The sequence below is a fragment of the Lytechinus pictus genome, chromosome 1 (genome assembly GCF_037042905.1).
Source record: "Lytechinus pictus isolate F3 Inbred chromosome 1, Lp3.0, whole genome shotgun sequence".
Lineage (NCBI taxonomy): Eukaryota > Metazoa > Echinodermata > Echinoidea > Temnopleuroida > Toxopneustidae > Lytechinus > Lytechinus pictus.
In genome coordinates this window covers 25,274,122-25,301,984 of record NC_087245.1, presented here as the reverse complement: position 1 = coordinate 25,301,984, position 27,863 = coordinate 25,274,122, and the positions used below count along the sequence as shown (strand labels likewise).

At 35.7% G+C, this 27,863-nt stretch overlaps 1 protein-coding gene across 7 annotated transcripts; it reads right to left on the bottom strand.

Annotated features, from left to right (window-relative positions):
- On the bottom strand, positions 1–26,956 carry LOC129259803 (serine/arginine repetitive matrix protein 1-like). Of its 7 annotated transcripts, none has more exons than XM_064098978.1 (10): positions 26,422–26,507; positions 17,533–17,654; positions 14,738–14,872; positions 13,500–13,724; positions 10,485–10,627; positions 8,212–9,772; positions 6,614–6,780; positions 4,493–4,620; positions 2,606–4,190; positions 1–1,274 (listed from the first exon to the last, which is right to left on the bottom strand). In XM_064098978.1, the coding sequence occupies exons 1-10, from the start codon at positions 26,454–26,456 to the stop codon at positions 1,134–1,136; spliced, it is 4,242 nt and encodes a 1,413-aa protein (XP_063955048.1). In that variant the 5' UTR covers positions 26,457–26,507; the 3' UTR covers positions 1–1,133. The 7 variants fall into 7 exon arrangements, with proteins under 7 accessions (XP_063955048.1, XP_054753986.2, XP_054753987.2 ...); XM_054898011.2 differs by having other exon boundaries at positions 13,500–13,718; XM_054898012.2 differs by lacking the exon at positions 26,422–26,507 and adding an exon at positions 20,481–21,128 and having other exon boundaries at positions 13,500–13,718.
- Between the last annotated feature and the right edge of the window lie 907 nt (positions 26,957–27,863).

Below are 27,863 nucleotides of genomic sequence, written 5' to 3'. Positions count from 1 at the left end.
ACAAGGTTACAAACACAAAATAAATATCATACAGTACATAAAATTGATTATCATGTATTGCTGCGATCACTCATTAAGTGTGGATATGCAGGAGATTTGACGTTTGTATTTTTTTCCTTTTATGTGTATCTTTTTTTCTTTCCACTTTCCATTCTTTCATATATTCTCCTTTATTTATCCACATTCTCCTATCTTCAGTATCTCCTTCCCCATTCCACTTCATATCTTCCGTCTTGCAACCGTTCTTTCCCTCGTTTCTGCCTACATCCAATTGTCCTTACTCACCATGAACAGAAAGTCATGGTAAAAATTACTCCATTACTTTCTCTTTTCCCCAACACAACAATGCATTCTTCCCTTTTATACCTTTCTTTATTTGTTCTTCTTTGCCTCTTGTAACACTCCCTATCCTTATCCTTTAGCATACACATTAGGGACACCTGAAGAATATGGATTACATAGAATAGGTCCAATCTTATAAAGAGTACTCATAAGACAAGGCCAAGATCAAATACTAATTAAGATAATAATAATAATAGCTGGATTTATATAGCGCGTTTTGCCTGAGGATACAAAGCGCTGCTATCATTACCCCGGCTTTAGCTCGAGCTACCATCACCGGCGCTAAGTGCATTCAAATAATCCTGACGGGTACCTGTTCACCTCACCTGGGTCTAGTGCAGCACAGTGTGGATTAATTTCTTGCTGAAGGAAAACATGCCATGGCTAGGATTTGGACCCATGACCCTCTGTTTGAAAGGCGAGAGTCAGAACTACTAGACCACGACGCGCCCAAAAAGATTGACCTTGGCCTTGTCTCATGAAGAGTTGTGGTTGATCCAATCAATCTCAACTAAGTCATCTACGACAGTGACAATTAATCAGTGACATTTAATCAAGTAAATGTATATCATTGTCAACAAAGAACGTTATCAATTGGTCGTCCAAACAACGGAGCATAATTGACTGTTCATCACATTAAAACAGCACTCTGACTGGCCATCTGCATTCTAGATGATGGTGTTGCGGGCCATCCATAGTTAAGATTGATTGGTTCAATCCCAATCTTATGCCATGCGTCAATTTATTCTTCTTTTTTTTTTATTATAGATGCGTAATAGAAATATGTGTTCCTACCTGTCTCTTTTCTCAGCAGTACTATTTTTCTTGGATTTCTTCTTGATGAGGGCAACGTGTTCCTCTGTGACCGGGGAAACCCTCTGTCTAACCTCAGCCTCTGATTCAGAGCTACTCTCTTTAATCTTTTGGTCCGCCTGAGAAAAGACAGAGAGAGGGGATGGAGGAAGGGGAAGAGTGAGAGAGCGAGAGGGAGATGGCGGAGGCAGAGAAAGAGAGAGTGAGCGGAGAAATAGGAGGAAGAAACAAGAGTGAGAGGGGTTTTGATATAGGTTTTAATTAGCCTCATTTTTTTTTATTCTATGCTTTATTATTGCAATTAAATAAATGACAAAATCTTCAAGTAATGGATTCCTATTCATTCATTTCCAGATAGGGCAATACAAATAAAGTGAACCAACAAACTTTTTGAATGGTAGGATGCATCTGACCTCTTTTTTCACCTGACTAGATAACTCATCCATGTACATGATCCCCAATAAACATGTATGTATGTCTCCCTCTATTGCTAAGTTGATGTACATTCAAACTACATGTACTGTTCTCTCGCTTCTTTCACATTTTAGTTTAGTGAAGGCTTAAAGGACAAGTCCACCCCAACAAAAAATTGATTTGAAAAAAAGGAGAAAAATTAAACAAGCAAAAAACTAAAAATTTCATCAAAATCGGATGTAAAATAAGAAAGTTATGACATATTTAAAGTTTCGCTTAATTTCACAAAACAGTTACATGCACATCCTGGTCGGTGTGCAAATTGGCAGACAGATGATGTCACCCACTCACTATTTCTTTTGTATTTTATAATATGAAATATGGAATATTCTAATTTTCTCCTCCTTGTCAAGTGAAACAAATTTTTATTACTCCCTGAACATGTGCAATTACCATAATTTTAACAGTTTATGGTTAAGTTAAGTTGGTCCTTATTGTCAAATCTGTAAAAATTGAAATATTGTATTATTCAAACAATAAAAAACAAAAGAAATAGTGAGTGATGGACATCATCGACTCTCTCATTTGCATATCGCTGAGTTGCGCATTGAACTTTTTTGTGAAAAATAAGCGAAACTTAAAAATGTCATAACTTTCTTATTTTACATCCGATTTCGATGAAACTTGCAGCGTTATTTTTGTTTGATTTTCTATATCGATTCAAATCAACAATTTTCTCGGGTGGACTTGACCTTTAAGGATCTGGGGCTAGAAATTCTGACTGTATTTAAAACCCTTAAACAGACAATTACAAAATTCACACATAAAAGAACATAACGAAGATTAATACTTTCATGAATGATGCCAAGAATAATGCCAGAAATAACTTCAAAGTTGTCTAAAATGGAAAATGGGGAAAAAACATCCCTCTCATGTAGGCACTCATTTTCCAAGGTTTCACTCTTAACCAAAATGCTATCTCTCTGATATGGATTGCGTACTTTACATTTTTTAATTCATTGATTTATTTCCTTACCTTTTTTTCCCTCTGAGGTGTGGCAAACTCTGAGGACGATCCCTTGGCGGCACAATTCACAATCCTCTTCCCGTCCTCTGCACCACTTGAGATATCCCCATCCTGGGAGTCCTGCCTCCGCATCGATGCAGGAGACCCCATCTTTGATCTCCTAGGAGAGGGCACGGGTGAGGGAGGAGCAGCGTCTTTCGTACTCTTGGCAGTTCCGTTACGCCGGATGTTCTGAGGACTCCTAGGGTGGGGCTGAGGTTTGGTCAACTTCTTCTCGGGACTCGATAGCTGCTTCTTGGAGCTCGACAGCGTCTCGCTTGTGCCTTGTTTCTGAATAAGTGAATGTCTCGTTTTTGGACTTGGTGGAGCTTTCTGAGGAACACTGTCTTTCTTTCTGCTGGCAGCTACACGAGCTGCTTGAGTCTGATCAACACTTTTTGTCTCTACAGATTCTAAGATGGGCTCTTTCTCCTCAGTCGGTGATGTCACATCATGACCTAACCTAGCCATCTTTATACTTGCATCCACAGCTTCAGTCTTTGGGTGCTCAACTTCTTCATCTTCTTTTGATGTACCTTTAATTTCAGATGCCAACAGAGCCATCAGGTTCTTCTGCTTCTTTACAGTATCCTTGTAGGACTGAGGCTTCACTTCTGCTTCCTTCTTAGGCAGCTGTTTTGGAGTGGCAGTGTCTTTTGATGCAGTGTCTTTTGTTGCAGTGTCTTTCATTGCTTCTTTTAAATCTGAGTTGGAACTCCTGCGCGTTGACGAAACACTTCGACCGTTCATAGTGGCAGGGTGAGGAGTCGCATTGGATTCCCCATAGACCATCGAGACCTGCTGAGCTATGGGCAAAGCACCAAGGATTTCCACACTTGGCGGCCGTGAAAAACTCTTTGCTAAAGGAGACACAGCTGCTTTCTTAACCTCATCTACAGTGATGGGTTGAGTTCTGAATCTTGATTCACTTCTCCGTTTGCGCTTTGGAGGTTCTACTTTTGGAGGTGGCTTAGTCCCTTCTGTTGATTTCTCTTTAAACAGTCTCATTTTCTCAGATAGAGTTAATTTGGAATATTCATCCTCCTGGACATCTGCTGGGGGTTCCTCTTCTTCTGCCATCGATGGCAGTCGACTACTAGTATCATCAGATTCCTCAGACGGTTCCTCCACAATTGTTTCCCTCAATTTCGCTTGACGAATTTCCTCCCTGATCCTGTCTTGCGTATTCATTGTGTCTTCGACCTCCTCTTTCTTAACTTCACGGGCAATGTCTTCATCTTTCTCTTTACTCTCTTCATTATTCTCAGCTTGGGCAGCCATCTCCTTTGCCAAGGAAGATGCAGTGGTCAGTTCCTCCGGGGTGACTGGCTGAGTCTGGAACCTGTCTCGTCCTCTCGTTCTGTGGAACCTTGATGATGATTTGGACTTGGCTCTCTTTTCCTCCTCTTCCTGAGCCTTCTTCCTGATGGCTGACATCTGAGTAAACATCTTCATCTTCTCTGAGAGGCTAAGACCAGCGAGTTGGTCATCTTCTTCAGCTTCATCTTCACTCTTCTTCTCTTCTCCATTCTGCTTTACATTGACAGGCTCTGGTCTGAAATAAAAACAAAACCATCTCAAATTCAAAGTCATTGGATCAAAAAAAAAGCTTGCCAGACAAAGCAAAAATTAATGTGTGCAGCTGCATTTCATTTATCACTAAGAATTTTTAGGGATACATGTACCTCATTACTAAGTTCCCACAAAAGGAAACAACTATAGATTTGCATTACATAGCAAAGAAGCCTATTGCATAACATATTTTCACAATCAGCTGACTTAAAGAATGTTAGTTCTTGCTTCATTAATATTCATGAATACAAAGATGCTATTTTTTACACACAATAGCAATTCTACCTTTTCTCAGGAGGCTGCATCTTGGTGGCTCTCTTAGGGGTGGGTGACACTGGTAGCTTGCTGTAATCCACAAGGGTAGGCTTGGATTCCTTACCCTTGAAAGACTGCATCCTGTCCTTGAGAGATACCTAAGGGACACATTTAAAGAAGGATATATTGTTAAAGAGAGGAATATTTAAATGTTTCCAAATTATGGCGATGCTGAGGATAATGGGTTCATAGTGATATTGATGATTATGGTGATGGTGATGGTGATAATGATGATGATGATGATGTTGTTAGTGTTTTTTTATATTATTAGAATGATGTACATGTATTGGGGATGCTGAGGATGTTAATGGAAACAAATGAAAACGATGACAGAAGACACTGTACTGATTATTTTTATTGTTCTTTGCCTGCCATGTCTTTAACTTTATTGCCTGAAAAAATAGCCAACATGAAAGAAACAGACCAATAAAAGTTTTATTAAAAAAACGCTGTAATTATTGGATTGTTGAGATCTTGATTCAATGGGCATCATCCCATTGGCTATGCAAACCAACAATGTGTGATACTACAGTGTACATATTTAAAAGTTCCACATTACTTTTATACATATTCACTTAAATCTTCACTATTATCATGTCTATCCTGTAGACCAGGTGATTATTTTTATGGGAAAACATGTAATACGGATTATAAGATATATGCTTTGGGATATAATTACAATATCCAAAGAGGAGGGTTGTTCTTGTGTGACAATGCACATCTCGGTCACATTGCCAATGTGACCAATTGTCAACTTTCAAATGCTAATAACTTTCTTATTATTTGTCCAATTGTTCTCAAATCTTTATAAATCCTATATTTCACATTAAGCAAGTTTGTTGCAAGGGTTACATTCTCCTTTAAGTGCAAACAACGAATATGCTTCTAGCCTTCAAAACATAAATTTATAATATCAAATATTATTTGTTTTCTTAGTTCATGAACTTGGAGAACAGACAAATTTAAAAAATGACTTTAACATACACTAGACTGAAAATACACTTTCTGTTCTACATCCAGGGCAATGGCAATGACTCAGTTTTGTAGGTGTGGATTGATTTAAAAAACCACAACAAACCACTTCCCTCCAAAAGGCATTTCGCCAGAGGTTTGAAGATTTTTGAAGAGAATTACAAGGGCAGCAACATAGATGATAAAAATAGATGAAAAAATGTAGGCCTAAACAATTCTGACAGATGTATACAAGAAGGAGAAATAAACTACTTCAGGAGGATGTACAAAGGTAATTTTCCAGATAAACTAGCAGTGTCCAAGATGATATGTGTTACATAAAGCTTGTTTAATGTTTTGGTAAATGTTCATTAATGTGAATTATACCTGAGTAACATCACACAACCTAATCTATAATGTGGCCATGCATTATTTCAGCGATTAATTCTTTGTAACAATTTTTAAATTAGATATTTGAAATATCTAGCACCCGTTCTCTGTAATATTTTTATTTTTCTTTATTTTTTTCGTTTTTCAACATGCTCAAAAGACTTTGTCGAGTTTATATTCATTCTGATTCCAGACGGAATAAAAACCTGACACAGAAGTTGTTTTTGAAGACTGGTTTGGGGTTGGTCTGCCAATATGACTGTACCACAACTGGAAAAAATAATGTAAAATTCTCACGTTTTTAGTTTATCTGACATAGAAGAAATATACCAACTGCTTTGATATTCCCAAAATACCAATTTTTGTTGGGCCTACGTAGCATAACTATAACAACAGATCATTGCAGTCCATGTAGGCACTGCAATCCCATCAAGCCTGTAGATACAAATATATTTTTCATTTAAATCCATTATTGTGGGGGTGTTGAATTCTAGTGGTTAAGACGACGTCTTTCAATCTGAGGGCAAGGGGTTCAATTCCCAGCCACAGCATGCTCTCCTTCATCAAGAAATTTACCCACATTGTGCTGCACTCAACCCAGGTGGGGTAAATAGAGACAGGCAGGAAGTAATTCCTCAAAAAGCTGTGAGCACCGGAACTGGTAGACCAGCGTAGCCAGGGTAATATAGGAGCGTCTTGAGCACCTACATGTAACAAGGTGGATACGTGCGCTATACAAATCATAATCACCTTAATAACATCTTCAGGCTTCTCCTCAGAGACGCTTCTATCCTCTTCTTCTCCACTCTCATCGACCTTTCCTTCTTTCTCCTCTTCTTCTCTGATCTGTTGGGCTCTCATCTGCATCATAGCAAACAGTTCATCATCCTTGGTGGACAGGGCATCCCTCTTGGGATCTAATGCAAACATAAAATATATCGAACACAAAAAAAAATTGAACCTTTCTCCGAAGGTAAGTTAGGAAGAATTAGCAGTTTGTGCATTGCAAAATCTACGCAGAAATTTTGCCCTTCTTGTGAGGTCACTCCTTGGCTTTAATCCTGAGAGACTGGTTGACAACCATGCAATCAACACTGTGCCTGAAATCACTGTTTCTTTTCTTTATTTTCATCTTTTTTCTTGCCAGCACTTGGGATTCATTGTTCAGTTGAATATTTCTTCGTTTTGTCAATACTTACAGCACAGGCTATCTAGGGAAAAAATTGTCAACCTACTTGCAGCAAGAATTAGGCCTGTCAAGATAATGAATGTTGATGGCAAAGATATTATCAAATACCCAATTACTCTAGGGGGTATTGCTTGAATTGCAGACATTCAAAAACATGAAATAAGACTGGCATTAGATATTTTGAGTTGTATTCAAATGAAACTTTACATGCAACATTTTCCTAGAAGTGTTTCACGGTGAGTTATGTTGGAGTTCTTTGTTGCATATCACCATATTGACTAGACCATGTTCCAGCTGCTTAGAGAGTATTATTTGAAAGTCATCAAAATGAGATTAAAGTGGTACTCCGGGAAGACAATAATATGATTTTGATAAAAATACTATTTAACATTCGGCAATTTGAGGACAAGTGACACCCTAAAATTTCAAAGTTTATAAAATGATTTTAGCTTATTGTGAAAGGGAAGCAATCATTACTCATATGAAAATGTCAATTTTGGTGACAATAATTTGACATTGATGTACGGACAGAAAACAAAATTGGTGTATTGTCACAGTCATTGAAATTAGCAAGTCATGATGATCCGTGATTTTTTTCCCTTGGATCATTCTCTAATAAGAACATACTGTACAAGCAAGCAGCTGCATATACATGTACACTTGCAAGGTAGAAACAAAATTTTGAGTTTCCTGTATATTCCCAACACTTATTACCAGAGGCTGTTTCTACTCCAGATTAATTTCTGGATAACAAAATACAGTAATATCAAGGCACAGGTTGTATACATGTTATCTATTTTCAATATTGGAACACAAATTGGCACCAAAGAAGAGAAAGTTGCATGAAGTTTGATGCAATTTATAAAAGAGGGCCCTAAAATCTGATATCCAAACTATCAGAAGATAAATGACTAAACAAGCCTATCAAAAGGATTATGTCCTATTTCACGTTTCAGGGCAATTGGTCTGTGCTTCGGATTTTAGCAGAGGAATTCCGCAATGAAGGCACAATGCGTCTTCTCCTACATGGCCCGTTGTTTTGTCTATGATTAAGTGTCAGAATTGGAAATGAAAGGCATGTAAGACGCAGCTATGCCTTTTGACAAGGTACCTTTTCTTTTTTTCCAAGAACCTTATTGGTTTTCATTATTTTACTCACCTGGCGTTCCATTTCTCCTCAGCATGTCAACCTCAATTGTTCTACTCCTTATTCTCTTGGCTTGGCTAGGTTTTCTATCAGGGGCTGGTGCAACGATGGTCACAACTGGCTGAGGCATCTTTGGTTCTGGGGCAGCGGGAACGGCTTCTTCTTTGTTTTCTTCCTTCTTAGCGATGATTTCCTCCTTAACTTGGGGTTTCTGGACTATCAAATCTGATTTGGCTGGTTCCTTCTTGCTAACATCAACACCATTTGTCTTGCTTTCCATCTTCTTGTTGTCAGCATCTTTGGTTGCCTTGGTAGACTCTGGTGATTTCTTATTGGTCTTTGACTCTGAATCCTTCTTCACGGATGGCTTTTTCACAGGGGAGCTTGTGCGTTTTGTGGAAGGCCTCTTTTCAGGAGATGTTGCTCTTTCATTTTTCTTTTCTGTTGGTGATGTCTTTGATACCCTCTTATCAGGGGAAACTGTCCTTGATGACTTTATTTCTGTGGAGGATTTCCCTGAGACTTTCTTTTCAGGGGATGTTGTTCTTGAGGGTTTCTTTTCACTAGAGGCTTGTCTGGTGAGCTTCTTCTCTCCTGTTGTCTTTGAGACTTTTTTCTCTGGAGAAGGTTGTCTGGTTGTCAGTTTCTTTTCCGGTGAGGCAGGCCTAGTTCTTAGCTTTTTCTCTGGTGAGGCAGGCCTAGTTGTTAGCTTTTTCTCCGGTGAAGACTGTCTTCTAGAAAGAGGTTTCCTATCTGGGGATGTTGTCTTTGCAGGTGGATACGAAGTCCTCTTATCAACCTGAGAACTTTTGGTAGAGGATGAAGTTGATGAAGCTGAGGACAGCTTTCTTTCTGCAGATGCCTTTGTGTCTGTTTTCTTTGGTGGTTTTCTTTCTGGAGATGACATTGTCTTTGATAAACGCTTCTTTTCTGGAGAAGATGACACCCTGGCATGACCACCGGTCTTTGAACTAGGAGTCTTTTGATCTTTGGATTGGCTAGATGTTGCTGAATCCTTCACTGGCATTGACTTTGGCCTCTGAAGACTTCCAGTCTTTTCACTATCTGATTTGTTTGAGAAGCTGCCACCTCTCACTTTTCTTGTAGGTGAGACAGATAATGACTCACTTGTGGAAATGCTACTATCAGAGTTCTTTCTCTGCCTGGTTGAATCCTGCAACACTTTGGGAATCTCTGGTTTCCTAAGTGTCACTTTGCTCAAAGGACTTGAAGGTCTATCTACCCCAGTCTGCTGTCCACCTGCAGGTTTCAAGCCATCTTTCAATGGTTCTCCTTTATTTGATCCCCAGCTGGCTCTCTTGGATACATCATGGGTTGGTGATGTGGCTCTTTTCAAGACTGTCTGGTCTCCAGGTTTGGGCATGCTGGAATCCTTTTTCAGTTCTGTCTTTGTCACAGTTTCAATCTTGAAGCCACCTGCTTTCAGGTTCCTTGGGGACATCTCTTGAGATGATGTCTTTGCAGATTGGACTGGAGGTTCAATTATTTTTGGTGAAGGTGGGAGATCTTTGGACTTCTGGCTAGTGTGTGATGGAGCTGGATCTGATGATCCCTGTAAAACAAAAGATGGAATGAGTTAAAAATGGTTTCATTTCTTTTGTATTCATTTACCAAAACAGTTTTACCAACTGTTATTTCCACCCATGATGTTAACGTTTATTTTGAAAATGCTAGTTAATATGAGCTAGAAATTGCAAGAGGATTTGTTGTGGAATATAAAACTGAGCCACAATGACAAATATATTATTTTTTTCTAACAACCACTAATGTACTACTACACGTTTTTTTAAATGCATCCTATCTATCAATCAATGATGGAGATTCACTATATTCTAATCTTTCATTAAAAAACCTTACAACTTTGCCAACCTCACCCCCCCCCCCCCCCACAGAAAAGGAAAGGGGAAAATGAACTCCACAGCGAATACCCTGTTGAATTTTCAACTACACCCCCTGACCAATCCTAACCATGAACAAGAATATAATTCAATACCAAAAAATTGAAGATATTTTAGTAAACACAACTCTTGCAAAATTAGGTAACTTGTTAGAAGTCTGTGCCACATCTTCACCAAGAATTGATTAAGAAGGCACTATACGTCAACTCATAGCAGTTTACCTGCATTCCCCATTGTTATGTGTCTGAGAATTAGGAAATGAAAGGCCGCTTCTAGGATTCTTGAGCAAAAGATGTGGATCTGACTTTTGACATGGTCCCTTAAACATCATTTAAAATTTAAAAAAAATCTTGCTGAATAAGATACCTTAAGTTTGCTGGCTTTCTGGATATCCTCCATAGTGACTGCCTGGTTATGTCTCTTCCTCTTGTCTCTGCTTGGCTTGTTGTTATTGTTGGTACCAGAGCCGTCGGGTTGCTTGTGGACACCAGCATCAGGTGATTTTGAATCTGCGAAATGATGGAGACAGAAAATATGTTTCATAATAATTTTCCACAAGCAGATCCTGAAGGAACTTCAGTGGATAGAGGAAGGCAGATATAAGTCTCAAAAGTAAATAAATTTATATTCTTTCACAAAAAAAGGTTAGTTAGGAACTTTACCAAAAGTCCTTGCCACATCTCTTAGTAAAGCTGCTCAGTGGCTTTCCCACTTTATTGTTAAATCTCTGCCAAAAGGAGATGAATAGCAGCAAAAGAAGCTGTGAAGGATTCATCCTTTAGGACAGGGCTCATACCTTAGGCGATGTACCTTCTACATTTAGTTCAATGTAAAATATTTTCATCTCCTTACTTTATAATGGAAATGCGGCTGTAGTAGGCACATATATAAAATATTAAGCATATACCAGTAAAACTTTTGGTCAACCTACCTCAAGGTCTATACTAAAGTCTGTTTCAACTTTAGTATAGACCCTTCATAGATTAATATAATTGAAAAAAATGTATTTTGAAGGAATACATGTCCCACCTCCCATAAACATATCTGACTTGAAGAAAATTTCAAGAATCTGTAGATTATATTATTAATCAGACTTTAGTATTTGTTTGTTATGTGGTTGGTAAATATGAAACATTATGATTAGTCAAGTGAGAATTCATGTACGAGAATAATATTTCTAATTTACAAAGTACAAAGCATCAATGCTCAATATGTGTGTAAGTTACATATTTAGTTTTACTTATTTCTTAATTGAAACATTCACTTGTTTTTTTTTTATTGGTACCCATTTGTTTGTGTATTTTTTTGGGGGGGAGTTAATTTATTTATTCACTCACCCACTCAACTACATAACTCATATTCAGCCATTTACCAACTTACTCTTGAAATCATTCATTGAAGTACAAATGTTCACTTATCTATTTCTACTTATTTATCTTTAAAAACATTTTCTTTTTTACAATTTGTGGTTGCTGGAGGGAGGGGGTATTTCAAAGTTTGGCTTTATCAGCTCCATCAAGGCTAAATTCAAATTCATATGCAAATTCAAATCAAAATTCAAATTAAATTTCAAATTCAAATTCAAATTTTGTATATGCAGCAGAACACTTGGAATAAATTGATAAAATGACCTTACATAAGCATGTAATTGGTATGTATTGACTTGTCCTTGTACAACATGAGAACATGCAAACTTAATAACCTTCTAATGAACCCGGGTCAGTTTCACACAACACTGTCATATCATTGTAGCTTCATGGACAAGTTATGGGATATCCATGAACTTAGACTTCTGATGATTTAGTGTAACATGGCCCTATGCCACTACCACAAGAGTTCTGGAAAATGAATCTGTGCAGCGATGCTCGGCCTTGGCATATCTGGGTTAATTGGCTCTGCGGTGCATTAGGTGATATTGTGCTTCTAGCAAAGGTGCAATATGTGTGAGCGTACAGGCACATGAATTAGAAACTCTTTGCATTACGCAACTATTGTATACACCAGTGTAGGGCGGGAATGTTGCATACTGAAGATGTGAAATCACAGATTTGATAGATTTTCCATAGAAGAGCAATGCTGATCCCATCTCCTAGCTGGCTTCGAGACGGGAACTATACTTGATAATCAGTCTTGTGGTCAAGTCACTATGGTCCATGCCCGAGTCTGAGTCACCAAATCAAACTAATGTAGTATCTTTTTTTTTTACTTTATTAAGTTTATTTATTAAGTAAACTTATTGTAAACAAAAATGTAATATGACATTATTTTCATTTGTTGATTACTGTAAATATTTAAGTAAACAACATTTTAATGTATTTAGTTAATATAATTCATTTGAGGAAAACAACAGTCTGGGGGTGCACAATTTTGACTCTTTTATACTTGATACCTTGCTAAGTTTCGAAACTAAGCAATAACACAGGTTCACATTTATTTATCATTGTAAATCAAATATATTTACCATCAAATTCTAATCTTGCAAATCTTATTTGCCACTTTACTACAGTATGCACTATGATTATCAAGTGATCATTACCACCCATATGTTATTTCCTGCAGCAATATTCAAATCACAATGTGGCATAAAATACCCATAAAAATGCTTTGCCCTACATGGCATTTAAGTATTTTGTGATGCTGCAGGTGTATATGATCTGAATATGATTGTCTTACACCTGTAAATATACAGTAGAATAAGTATTTAAAAATTTAGGGCATCCTGGTTGAATTACTGAATTGGTCCTCTTCAAGTCCTTCAATTTGTTGTCTGTTTACCTGATACCAATCTCCTACTCATTTGAATTACAACCTTCACCTGAAACTGGGTTACCAACTCTTAAATTAAATAAAGGGATATTGGCGAAACTAAAAATAGAAAGAAACGACCACCGTCTTCACAGCCACTTCTTCTGCATGGAAGAAAATGCAAGTGTACTCTGACTAGGGGCCATTTCATTTGGCTGTTTTTAAATTATGCACAGATTTACAAACAAAATAAATATCAAGGCTATTTATATTTAGTCGATATAATGAGAGCACTTTCATTGATTATAGTGTTAGACAGATTAAGAGAAATGATATGTGGAGAGAAAAAACATATGTGAAAGATTACAGATAGTATCATAGAATGAAGTAGAGACCAGAATTTAAGTCTGGCAGTAATCAATTTTTTGTAGAATTAGACCCAATCATAATAAATCAAGCAAGGTTAGTGTGCAATATATCATCCAAGAGCTCAAGAAATAGATATGGATTTTATTTTAGTTGAAAGTTACCGGATTTGATAGAAGGATAAAAATTTTTTTCTAGAATACCATCACCGATACTTGCGTATCCCATCCAGATCCTTCACCAAAACTGTCATCGAAAACTTTTTCTCACCCATTCTAGAAACATTTGATTCAATTGGGTCTTCCATATCAAAGACGTTATCATCAACGTCGTTATCGCTATCATCTGGATTTTTCTCCTCCTCCTTCTTAAGTTTGATCGTATCGATCTTATCGTTGACTACAGGGTCGTCTTTGCTTGCCTCTGCCAATAAGTTGTTAATGTTCTGTATCATGAGTCTAATACTCTCCCTGGCTTCTTGCTCCGATACTGGGACTGGGTGCGGGTGCATGCATTTATGGGATGAAAATCATTCAATCTTAAATCAATTTTTTACGACCAGGCAATTTGTGTGTCATAACTGCAGCAAAATTGAATGTGCACACCTCTTTCCTTGATATGGTGCATGTGTGAAGAAGATGATCCGCCCTGGATCTAATTTAAAGTCAATATTTAAAAGGACGATGACCTCACGCTGCGATCATCCTCTATCCCTGTCAAATATTTTCCAGATGCCTCTATCTTGATTAATTCCAACACATTGTGTGGTAAAATTGCACAACATCCTTCATCAAAATTGATATCTACCATGCAACCTTAAAATAGAAGACTATTTAACTTCTTATCCTTAACCCTAATATTTACACAACTAAATTACAACAAAATACAATACACTAACAGAAATAAAACTTGAAAACAACTTTTGTAGAAAAAAAGGCAACTACAAGTACAAATTATAATTGTCCCAAATAAAAAAGAATACCCAGGAGTAATGTCTAATAACTCAAGAGTTATTCATGACATATTACAATGATATCTTAGGGAACATTATGCCCCATGAAGGCATCGCAATGATGTACTTGACGCTGCAAGTTATAATAAATTTTCCTTTAGACATTCATGGAATTTTTACAGGAATTAAAATGAAAACTTGCAAAAAATATGTCAGAAGAAATTCTGTACAGCCTTTACAACTGTTAAAATTTAAACTTTGATTAATTGTTATTTCTAATAGGGAGTACTTAGCATTCTCCATTAATAGCAGGGGTGTGAGTGGTTACAAATAAAAAGATTTGAAAAAGCTGAAGAGTGTTGAAAAAGTCTGAAATAGAATGAGCTCCGATACTTTTTGTATAGAGGAAATCCAAAACTAAGCTGAAATTGAAAATGTAAATCGGCTAAAAATCTGAACTCTCACACCCCTGTAATAGTCTTTAAATCATTGAAATCTTTAAAAAGGTTGAAATGATTATTATTTATTAATTATCTATCTTATTATCAATACTTACGACTATCTTGTCTTCTGCTTTCTCTGATGTCTGTTCTTTCTGATTTGATATGACGTCTGCTTGGTCTATCGACAGAGGCTGAGCTTGTTACAGAGTCAGAGTCACTGAAGTCGTCATGGCGACGATCTCTAGAGCCTGAGTTTGAAGAAAGGGAGAAAAGGCTCATTTCAAAAGTTATTTCATCATGATCCAAATTTCTTATTCTGTAATTGAAAATAAGATATTTTCACTGAAAACCACACAACTCCTCCCCCCCCCCTCCCCAAAAAGAAATGGCAAAGAAGAAAGAAAAATGAACTCAACTTCAACTACAGAAAAGTATAACAATAAATAACCCACTGTCATTATTCAATAAAAAACTAATATGGGTGGCATTTTATGTAATCCTCTTAAAATGCATGTACTGAAGCACTTCCACATTCAATCAGAGTCTCCATGATAATTGGATGAGGAAATGGTCCAAAGAAATTTTGAGGAGTGAAACCAGACAAGATGTTTTAAGGCATCACACAATTCTCTTACGGTTAGCTTGGAGACATGCCATATCCTCTTCCAAATTAACTTGTGAATTCAAATGCTCAAAGAAGTTCTACAATTTCTATCTATATCTTCAGAATCCAACACTTACAAACATTAAACAGCACATGTAACTGCACAAGGGTGTAAAAATCTAATCGCAAAGTCTAAAAACCCTAGGACAGCTCAGAAAAAGTTAGGTTTTTAGAGAAATATTAGTAGCAACCTTCTTTGCCTACAAAGTGTTCTCTTCAGGAATTTGGAGACTGATGTTTCAGACAATATGAGGTTGCCAATACAGCTTTTTCCTGAGCTACCCCGATTTTTATTTTAATTAGAGATACAAGGTTGCCCAGCAACAAAAAGTGTTTGGGGATATTTCATAAAGCTGTTCTGAGGTTGTGCATTACTTCAGTCCTCATGGACAATTGAAATATCAAGTGCTAAAATGTGAATTCAAATTCTTTACAGAAGGCTTACCGAAATATTACTCTATTACAAAACATTCATTTAAATTTTACAAACTATGTGATTTGAAAAAATATACTTATCAATTTTAATAATGTTTATCAATATCTATTCAATTGACTTTGGCATTATATTGTCATATTTTGCTTGGTACATGTATAGATACCAATCATTCAAAGAGTTATTTCTAACTTTAAAAAATGTTAAATATTCCCTGGAAATCTTTACTTTGGATAGATCTGTGAAAACTGTTAGCGGCACACGTTCCACTGAAAATGATAATTCACAAAAGCATCCCATCTAATTCCCCTTGGTGAAGATTGGTAGATTTTGCATTAGTGTTTAGCCAAAACACATATGAGCTGTAACAGGGTTCTGAACACTACACCTTATGGCCACAGTTCAGAGACTTTACCACTGGACCTTCATTAAACCAATGTATAGAAACCAAAATTTGGCAAAAGCAGACTTTGTGGAAAGTCAGTTTAGCAAGGCAACCACATAAACATGTAGCTTATGACCAAAATAGAAATACTGAAAAATCCTATCCATAGCATTAGGAGACTTCTTATTTTGACCTTTGGGTAACACATATCAAACAGATTCCTGTTTATACTATCTTAGCATGAGCTTACTAAATGTATTGATTTTTTTTGTTGAGGTCAGATGAGTTAATGTCAATAAACTGACTGACCTGAGTCAATAGTATTTTGAAGGGACAAAAATCAATATTGTTAGATAAATATTGGTTTTATATAGAACATACATAATTTGAAATCAGAATTCAGTATAGTTTCAAACATTTTAATTGTGTCTTACATTTGGAGAATCTTGACAATAAGATATGTTTGCACATTCAGGGTGCAAATTTGATGAGCACAAATTACTTCTTATATTTTCTACCATAAACTAGAAACTGTATCAAGAAATACAATGATAAAGGTGAATGTTAATTGAACTACCTTCTACATGTATTTAAACAAGAATCTTTAAAGGATGATGTCCTACACACTTACGTATGTTGATGAACTCCTAAACATTTCTGATGGAAAGGTCATCGGGCAAGGCTTGACTAGCTTTTCATAAGCACATCGATTATTCACAGACCAGCAATTTCTACAACTTTGCTTAATTCAATTTCCTCAAACAAATACCAATGCAGTGCAATATGAGTTGCATGGAACTTAATAAGCAGTGAAATTACAAAATCTATCCCCAAAACTGGAACTAATACTTTTAAAACTTTGATCACTTGCTACCTTTCATTCTTCAGGTAATTATACTGATAATTTTATAAAACAATTACCCTAATAATTTTCTTTTCCTTTCAAAACTACAGATAGCTTATCAAAGAATAAATGCAATAAATATTGATATTTCAAGAAAATTGTTACTTGACTTTATTCTTCCATTTTAGTTTACACAACAAAAAACTTCCTTTATAAGGAATCCAAACCTCCATTGGAATCAACATAACGACTTGAATATAATGTAGAGATAAATATTTCATGAAGAGAATACCTGAAGTAAAGCCCGACGCTAAATGTATTTCAAAGGCCTGAACTAAGGACATGCCTCAAAACAAATTTCTTCTCCATATACAGTAGCTTGAATGTGATTGGTACCATTGCGTAATAATCCTATACTAAATGCACCATAGTTACACATCTAAGCAGCCAATAAATATCAAGAAAACCATGATAATTTACCATTGTAAGATCTCATTCAAATTGGCAAAATGACAGTTACCACTCAAAAGTAGCTTTTAATGCAAATAGAAATCTGGAATGAATTTCTGAAGGTTTCCATACCACTTCTATGAGGCGAGTCAAAGACATCACTAGAACTGTCCACGCTGCTCTTCCTCCTCCGATGCCTTGCTATCAGCCGGTCTGCTGCATCTGCTGTATCCTCGGTCTCGGAACGACGTAACCTGAAGCAAGAAGAACACAAGAGAAACAAAACAAAACACATTAAACTTTATAATTTCAACTTGCATTTACAAGTACCACAATGAAAGGTGAAAATATTAATCCAGTTTGGGTGAACGAAATTTGGGAGACGACAAATGAAGATAGAAATGACCATTAGATGGAAGTAAACAGAATCATAGCACTCTAAGCAAATAATGTCATACTTTTTCCCTCTTTACCTGATTGGCTTTGATCAATCATATGTTTTTAATTCATTAAAAACATTAGATATCACCTTCTACATTAACTCCAACTGGAGGATGTTGGCAGAGTAAAGGTCACACCATTGAAGCATGCTTATCAAGAATTGGACATCTGCTGCTAAGGCATCTGGTCCTAGCTTCATAATGTTCTTTCACAATCCACTTGATAGGCATGCACGTATACCTCACCAACAATGGCAGTAATCATGATGGCAATTATTAGCTTGTTTCATTTGCTGGCAAAAAAAAATGTCAGTACTGTTTCACAGACTTGAAGAATATATTCCCAATCTTCAATCAATTTAGAATCTCAAGGGTGACCAGATTACACTTGGAACAGATCTATGTATGATTTTCATGGAGTGAATGACAGTACTTAATGTTATGTCAGTTCCAAAGACATGTTAGCAATATCCTCCATACATTGAGGTATGTGACTGACAAAACACCAGTGATCTTCTCATTCACGTGCAACCATTTTCATTTTAATATAAACATTCAAACTTCATTCGTATCAGCGAAAAAGTTTGGTTCAACAGAAAGTCACATTTTATAGTCATTGCCCTTGATAAGTGAGTGAGCTAAAGTGTGACCAATCACATTATATTTGTGTGTATATTTTTGTTTATTTTTCAACATTAAATCATGATTTTGGTTATTCCGTTTACCTTGTTGGTCACATCCAATTTCAAATCAGGTGGATAAAAGAACCATCACAATAACCACAATTCACATAATGTTAAGTTTTGCAAGTCCGATTACTTTATATTAATATGTCAATATTCATCTCTTCTGTCACAGATTCTACTGAAATCTATCGCACCATTACTATAAATATTGCAGTGTGTTCAAAGGTTATGTCAAAGCACATATTATACTGTCAATATGGGAAAAGTTACACAGGACCAATATATAGGCATACTGGCTGTCAAGATGCAAACATATATCTCCTGACTCTCTATTCGTTTGCACAGCAAATATTGATTGAAACATTCATAAGGCCATTAGCATAAAGATTTCATGGTTGAAAATCATCACCTATTGTATAGTTATAATCTCTTGTTATGCAAAGCAGATCGTCCGATATCGCTCTGTTAAATGCCGACTCAACATCTTTCACCATCTAGCATTGAACTTTATTCTAGTAATAATGAATATTAATTTACTTTTGATTTCTTTCAGTTTTATGCTCACAGAATACATGTAGCCCTCAACTGATTATCAAAGGACCAGGCATCACAATAAAATGAGACTTTAAACAAAGTACAACACACTGAACTAACATACATTTACAATTTAAAAAAATAATGTAATAAGATTATTTAACTCTAGAAAAATGAAATTAAACTGAATATGAACTCTTCAAATTAAACTCATAAATGTATTTTGTGTAAGTAGATTAAATAGCTCATAAATTCAAGAAATACATCTTACTTACTCGTTGAAGACCTTAGACATAAGCAAATGATTTCATGATATAATTATAGTCCTAAAATGATTCAGAATATGAAACATTACAATGTGCAGCTTGATACATCCCTGTACGCAGGTATACTTAACCACGGCACAATGAATTTAATCTGAATAAAAGGTGTATTCATTATTCAGTATCTATGGGGTATTGACTGAGTAAATCATGTTTCCATAGCAACAATGACCATCACATGATGGCAGATGTAGCTGCTGTGAAAAATTGCAACAGCATTGCTCTATTGTGTTGACGTTGATTGGTGTCATCAGGGATGTCAACGTAATTGCACAAAACCACTTTGCCAGCTGAAAACGAGAAATCTGAGTAAAAAATCAATATTTCATCCATTCCAGCAAAATACAATGGTAGTAGATAAATATATTTCTTTGCAATCTCACTGTGGGAGAGCATATTAGTTTCACAATGTTTTTTTTTGGTTTAAATATCTTTAAATGAAAAGTATTGACACAAGTGGCCGACTGCATAGGAACAACTGGCATACACGAAGCTGCATATATCACTATATTGCCATGCAATGACTATTGTTTTTGATGGTCAACCATGATAATTATCATCATCAACTGTACTAAAAGAAAATTATTTGTCAAAGGTTGGTAATAAAGGGAAATTCCCTTTAAAAGGGAAATTCCCTTTAACACATTAAGCTATTTTTATCTTTTTAATAGAGCAAAGCATATATCATCTTATGACATCTTATCCACATTTTATATACAGGAAACAACTGTCAATCAAATTATCATCCACCTTAACAATCTTGAATGGCCTAAATCTTTTAAACATTGATAAAATTGAACAAGAAATGGAACTGTGAAAATAATTACACACTATTTTAAAACAAAAGATTACAGACATTCAGATTACAAGCCATATTAAACCCAATCAGAATCATTATCAACTTTCTTGGTTAACGACATACATGTAACTTGACCAGCTTGCCAGTAGAGCTTTAAAAAGTTTGTATTCCCTGAATGTGACAATTCGATAAGAATCTGTTTGCAACCACGATACTTGCATCGTACATTCCGAACATATCGCATTCCAGGGATGCAATCGCAACTATTTGCAATGTTAAAGCAATGCATCATACTTACTCATCGGTTTCATAAACTTCCATTATATCCAGTGGTACATTCCGTAATGAGCTAAAATCTTCTCTTACAGTTAGTGTTTACAAATTAATGCAAGGCGCACACATCCTTGAGCTGAACTGCAATGACGTAGAGCCACGAATGTGTCTGGTGTAATGGTAAACATAAATTTCTGTCGAGTCTAAAACTTCAACTTGAACCTTTCCGAGGGAGATCCACACACGCACCCTTGGTGTATGACTAATAAAATCCCATCAAGGTATGTGGTGGAACAATTTACACTCCGACACGCTGAGTCAAAATTGGCCTAGAATTCACTGCCTCACCTGGCCCACGCATGTTCCCTGTACGGCGTCGCCGATCCTGGGGATACCACGCAAAATTGGATTTCTCGTTGGACTCGTTAACGAGCTTTGCTCTCCCCACAACCGAGCGGTTTAAGAATGAAGGGAGAGAGTAAGAGAAGGAGAGAAAGTGGGAGATATGGTCTAATTATAGCCGGGAAGTGGTATTGAGTGCTCCACTGGCGATCTGCTCAGCTACAATCTCCTGTTCAGAACACATGGCTCGTGCTAGCTAGGCCAAATCCACTGCACTGCTGTTGATAAATAAATATTGGCTGTTTAGATTTGTCATTCAGTATCTCGTGTCAGACTAGAAGCTACTCTGTGGTGACCTACAATACAATATCAATGTCCATACACCTGCAGGGTTTGAATACCTGTAATTAAACGACCCATTCCTTTTGTGCTGAATGAATAATGAACAAATTGAGATTGCCAGATAGAGAGAAATAGGTAAACATTTATATTTTCTTTTGATGCTCCTCAAATTCTTCTTCAAGCCACATATACATAAGGGCCTTTTCACACATGAATCTTAAATCATCATTGTAATGATGATTGCTATTGTAATCGTGACTGTGATTAGCATTTGTGATTCGAATCATGTCCTAGTTTGGTTTCACAGGTGCTAAATATATTCGTCATCAGCCTAATTTTTCACTGGAATCATCATTCAAATTACGATTATGTTACTGTGTGAAAGGACGGTAAGTCATGTGGTTTAAATTGATATAAGTATGTCCTGAGCTATACGACTCAGAAGAAATTATAGAAAATCATAGGCCAAATATTTGACGTACACATGAAAGAGGCTCGACCATAAATGGGTCGAAAGGGGCTGTACATGTTTGTTTCATGGGTAAATAAATGCCAAATATGGTTTAAATTAAACGTAATGTGTAAAATCACCCATAACACATGCTTTATACCTAATACATTCAATACCTAATGGACATGGCTATGCCTTTATCATCCAATTTTGAGTAAATTACATGTACCTCTCTTCAATCATTGCAGAGAATGTGATAATTATTAAGTGAAATAGAAGGATTCAATAATGAATATGAAACCCTTTGTCGCAAGATATAATTTTCTTAAAGTCTCAATCTATGAAATAGAAAACATTGAAAATGAAAGCCTCACGTATCGGGTATATTTACTTTTTATTTGCAGTTTACATGTAGACCTTGTGACATTGACTCAGAACCATCTCATTATAATCAGTTAATATCTTCAGAAGATACCGCTGGTCATGTGATTTGATTTGTGATGCGCTTGGTCACTCATGGATTACGAGTGGTTCACTGATCAGGGGCCTGTTTCATAAAGAGTTACAACTGGGGCCCGTTGCATAAAACTTTTTACCTGAGAAAACTCAGGTTGTTTTTACCAGAGTTTTTGCCCTGTGTTAAAGTCAATGGCAGAAATCAGACTAACCTTAGTTTTCAGTTTTTACCAGAGTTTTCTTAGGTAAAACGTTTTGTGCAACAGGCCCCTGTTGTAACTTTGTCATTATTGTGACTACCATGGTAACCTTGACTGTGATTGGCTGCTAAGCTACATATGTTTCCGTGGTTCTTGCTTTAATGGCAAAGTTATAATAGGGCAATTCCTTAAAATATACACATCTGACCCCATGTACAGTGTATGTGATCTACCTTTTCTTTTCCTTTTCTTTCTCTTATTTCTGGTTCTTTTGACAGTCTGTAACACTGTCAATTGACCATGACTTGGTCAGTTTATGTAGTGAAAGAAGAATTGAGAAAAAATGGGGGTTGGACGTACAAAAGGGTTGATTATTTTACAGAATTGCCCAATAGTTGTAACTCTCTATAAAATAGTCCCCTGATCAACTTCCCCCCTTCCCATCCTCCTCACTATTCTCTCCCCCTCTTCCTCTAATCTACAACTTTTTGTTTGACCGCACAGGTTGGCTCGGTGGTAGAGTACCCAACTCATGAACAGGTCACAGGTTCAAGCCTAGGCTCAGTCATACCATTCTCTAATATTAATAACTAGGTTTTTCTTGCTTCGAGCTTGGCACTCAGTATTTAGATTGGGGAATATTTATGCTAATATATTACAATATCATGTTCTGCACTCCTTGGTTAGTATGATAAAACATAAAATTTTAATACAATTTGTCTCAAGGCATGCATGGTATATGAATTCCCTTTCATCTTCCTACAGGCCTAAACCACACATCTTTACATTTTTCTTCACATTGATATATATTTCATTGGACTGCATAGATGCACATGGGTTAACAAGACAAGCCAAATGTCCTTGGGCTAATAGTGCTCAATTCATAATTTCAATATTTAATTTCTGCCCGAGATCTCACATGTTTGTGCACCAACCCACCCCCTTCTCTTATCATACACTTCATAAACTGTCTATATTATTTAGGCCTACATTCTTTTCTCTCTCTGTTTATGACAAGTTTAAAATTGAACATACTGATTAAATACAGCTTTATGATAATCAAACCTGGTTCGACAAATGCTACTTCTTTCGAATAAACAAAAAAGGGTAACAATTTGCATTATGACCTATATGCTTCACATTTTCTTCTCCATATATGGCTAATTTTACTTAATAATAATATGGAGCTTTTATATAGCGCTTAATACAATACAGTTTCTAAGCGCTTACTTAATCTAAGTTGTCTTGCACTTCTGTATCATATTTACACATTTCTTCCCATCCAATATTCCATTCTACACAGATAATACTGCAATGGTATATGCTCAGTAGGCCTTCTGTTTACGGGTGATCACTTTGTAGCTGACTCCGTCCCCAACCTTATTACAATACTACCACTATGAATATTCATAGAGATATTTCCTTACATGCTTCATAAACTTAGCCAATTGTTAAGAAATCATTGGGTTTTTTTTTGTTCACCCATATATCTATGTCAAATGTAGCAGCAAATACTATATGCTTAATTTCTGTAATTAGATTTCAGCGATTGGCTACAGGCTTATAGTTAGAGTATTATCTTACAACGTTTTAAGCAGCATCCATAAATTATTTAATAGTTTAGTATAATTTTTTTTCTTTAAGTTACTCACTGCCTCATTTCCAAATCCATATTTCAATTCTAATTTATATTTTCAAGTCAAGCACAAGTAGGCCCCTATGTATTCATCATATTTGTACATCATGAATATTCAGTTTGGAACTGTACCATGTCAGCCGGCCTACATAATTGGAGCCTCTTTCAACAAAAATGAGATACCAAATAACCCTTTCTTTAAATATCTAATTACTGATTTATCTAAGGATACACTAAGAATCTTAAGCAAATTTAATTTATTAAATATTGGCTCTTTTAATAATAAGGTTTTATATGCATTTCTTATGAAAAACATTTAGCAGATCTATTCTACAATCATTTCATAACAACTTCACTTATGAACTCCACCATGTCGCAATAAAAGTATATCCACCAATCAACTAGCTTGCTGATGACTAGAATAAAACTTATTCATCCAGGCCCCTCCCCTTTAATATCCCCAGGCTAGCTGGTGAATATTCATGAGGGAATTCTCCCCAGCTTGCATACATGTATGGATGCATGCAAGCCTAGGAAGGCCCTTGGCAAGGCTGTCGCTTTGTATGCTCGGCAGACTGGAATGTAGTGGTATTTTAATCGTATGATTCCTGTTCTTCCATCTTGCAGACTCTCTCTCTCTCTCTCTGCCTCCTTTCTTTCTCCCGATATATCCTTTTCTTTTTCTATTTGCCATCATTGGTTAAGTAACCTTTAAGTGTCATTTACCCTGCTATTATTACTCTACATTAAAGGGAAAGAGGTGCTAACTCTACATGATATATGCTGAGGGAAGTAAACTTTGATATATATATATATATATATATATATATATAGGCCATATGTTGATCATTGTAAATGTATATCATACACAATTTTTTTGTGAGGCAGAATTCAATCTGAACTTTTCCTACAAATAAAATTGACAATTATATATTTGTGTGTAGTTTACTGGAGATCTAAAAATGACTCCTATTTTATCAGGAAAATTCCAATTATTTTATTGCATAAAATGAATTTAGACACACCAATCCTAAACTTTAAAATCCATTAATTCACTCATCATGAGGAAACGGCACATTATATATTTCATAATACAAATGCTAGGGGCATCAGCTCACAAATTATGTCATGAAAATAAAACGTTCATTAATATATTTCTAATCTTTGTTTAAATGTTGAAATAGATTTTTATAGAAGAATTTATCCAATGAATAATAATTTTCTGATTTTACAAATAAGTAACAATTGATACCAATTTGGGCTCTCACTTTACCAGCTCCCATCTTCCCAGAACACTTCATCATTTCACCTCATCCAGTTAAAGGTCAATTTAAAAGGAAGTACCCCCTGGATAGTAGCGCCAACTTGATCCCATTGGACTTGTAACACCTACCGCGTGAACAGCAGGAAAACGTGTAATTAATTGTGAGGTTTCAATATGACAGGGATCAAGTTAAAGTGTACCATTTTTTGTTCAAATACCTTCGGTTTTGTAAAATATATTATCAAGGCCACATTCTCAATTTGATGTAGCAACCTGGCAGATCAAATGGTTTGGTCTTAAATCAAGTGACTATAAATTCATATCCACACAACAACAATAATAATAATAATCATCATCATAATAATAATAATAACAATAACAATAACAATTGTACTAATAAAAATAATGATGATAATAAAAATAATCACAATAATCATAATAATACTCCTCTTATAATTAACAGGTCATGCCTCTATTAACTTATGTAAACATACAAAAAGGCTATGAGAACAGCTTTGCCAGGTTCAACATGTTGTCTGATCACACAAGAGCCTCAAAATTATAGTTTTTCTTAGAAAATTTGTGATTATTATTAATATTAAAATTGAGATGAAAGTGACCATAAAGTGTCCCATTCTACAATCAGGCAAAGTGTTTCCTTAATTGTCATATTGACTTTGCCGATGCACACAAATGGTCTTTAAAAATGTTTATAATGCAAAACATGTGATAAATGTTGGTGAAAAATCATACATATGTCATTTTGGGGAATTATTGACTGTACATTGTACAGAGGGTCAAATTACTGTACAAACAAAATAATGATCATAAAGAGAAAAAGATAAAAGGTGATCAAATAACAAAATTCATTTTTGGAGGGAGTGATACATAATCGATACAATGCTTCACCTTCAGATATGATTTGAAAAAATGGTGGACGAAGGTAACACCTTTAATCATTAAAATTTGAAAAGCTGAATTATGTGAAAAACATCAATTGATAATACTAAAATTGCATATAACCTTGTTATATATATACCATGGTATGCATGATTTACAATTACTTTTAGATAAAAAACGAACGAATTAAAACATCAAAGATTTACCTCCCCCCCAAAAAAAAAAATAATAATTCAATTAGGCACATTAAAGTTTTTTTACTTTGTTTGTTTTCAAAGAACTTAAGAGTGCTAAGGCAATAATGATAAATTGTGATACCTGTAAATGATAAATCTAAGTGTTGAAGAAAGATAGAATAGAACAAATGACACTTACAAGTCATGACTGAGATTCCTATCCACAGAGAGCATTTTCCAAGTAGATCTATTGCGCTTCTTAGATACTGTTGCAAACAGTTCCTGGACACAATTTCAACTGATAACTTTCAGGAGTCCGACAAGTGATGCAGTACAGGCCAAAACTCTGTAAGCCAGCCCCATGCAGGCTTGAGCATGCCATTTATGCCACGCTAATGGACGAGAATTCACACAAGTAATTCTTCGCAATTTCCACGTCCTATGGCACATCAGGAAATACCTCGATTAGCGTTTCACTTATCTAATTTGTATGACATAACTGTCAATGCAGTCTGAAATGTCATTTACACTAAGCTCCATTGTTTGGTATTTAGTCTGACTAGAATTACCTCTTGAAATCCTAGTTTAGCGGTGATGTCATGCATCACATTCTAATGTTTATAAACTGGAACACCAACTGCAATTGATGTCGGCAACAAAGCACTCATCTTAAAAGAAATTCTTGATACATGTTAGCTGTGTTTGCAGACACCAATCCACAGTCAATACCCTATGCTTACGTTTTTCTTTGAGCCACAGCTAATACTTTTCCAAACAATTTCATTGAAACCAAAAACAATTTTTTTTTAAGACTATAACCATCAACATACACTAGAGCCCAGGGATTGTTACAAGAAGTAAATGTTATATATCTGTGATATCTAAGAGAATTTAGTGATGTTCTCTTATATTCAAGAATACCATCCCTGAAAATGAGTTCTGTTGAGAAAGCAATAATTTTGTCATGGATGATACTGCATCTTATGGAGGGGTTCCAGGAAAAGACAAGAGTCCCGGAAAAGGTCAATTATAAATCAATCTCAATTCAATAAGACTAATCAAATAACAAATCACAGAGGTACCAAAGAAGGGGGTACAAAATAAGAGACATGGAAAGGAAATAAAAGACATAAATAATCATACATGAATCTTGTCTGTTCAAGTGCATTGAAAAAATCAACATACAAAAGTCACTTCAATACAACTTGACAACTCTTTTGAAAATCAAATTAAAAAATCACCACATTGTCAACTAAAATTTTATTCCAAAGCATTAGTTTAGATTCAAGATTATTCTAATATAAAAATCAAATGAAAAGCTTAGTCTTGGTGGGGTCGAATTCCCCACTCAGATGTTTAAGTGTATTTATAAGCAGGCAAAATCCTTTGCAACAAAATAACAAGCAAAATCCATTACAAAGAATATGAAATAAGACCCTTGATAGATCACTGCAGAAGTTCAATACATGATGCATGTAAGTAGGCCTACATCAAACCACAGCTGGCATATCTACTCAACACCTCAAACCGGCCTTCACTTCAAAAGACAGCACAAAAACGATTGAACCATTGATAAAGAGGATGAAGATAGGGATTTAATGCATTGCTGATAGTTATGCTTTGAAAAAAAAAAGAAAATAG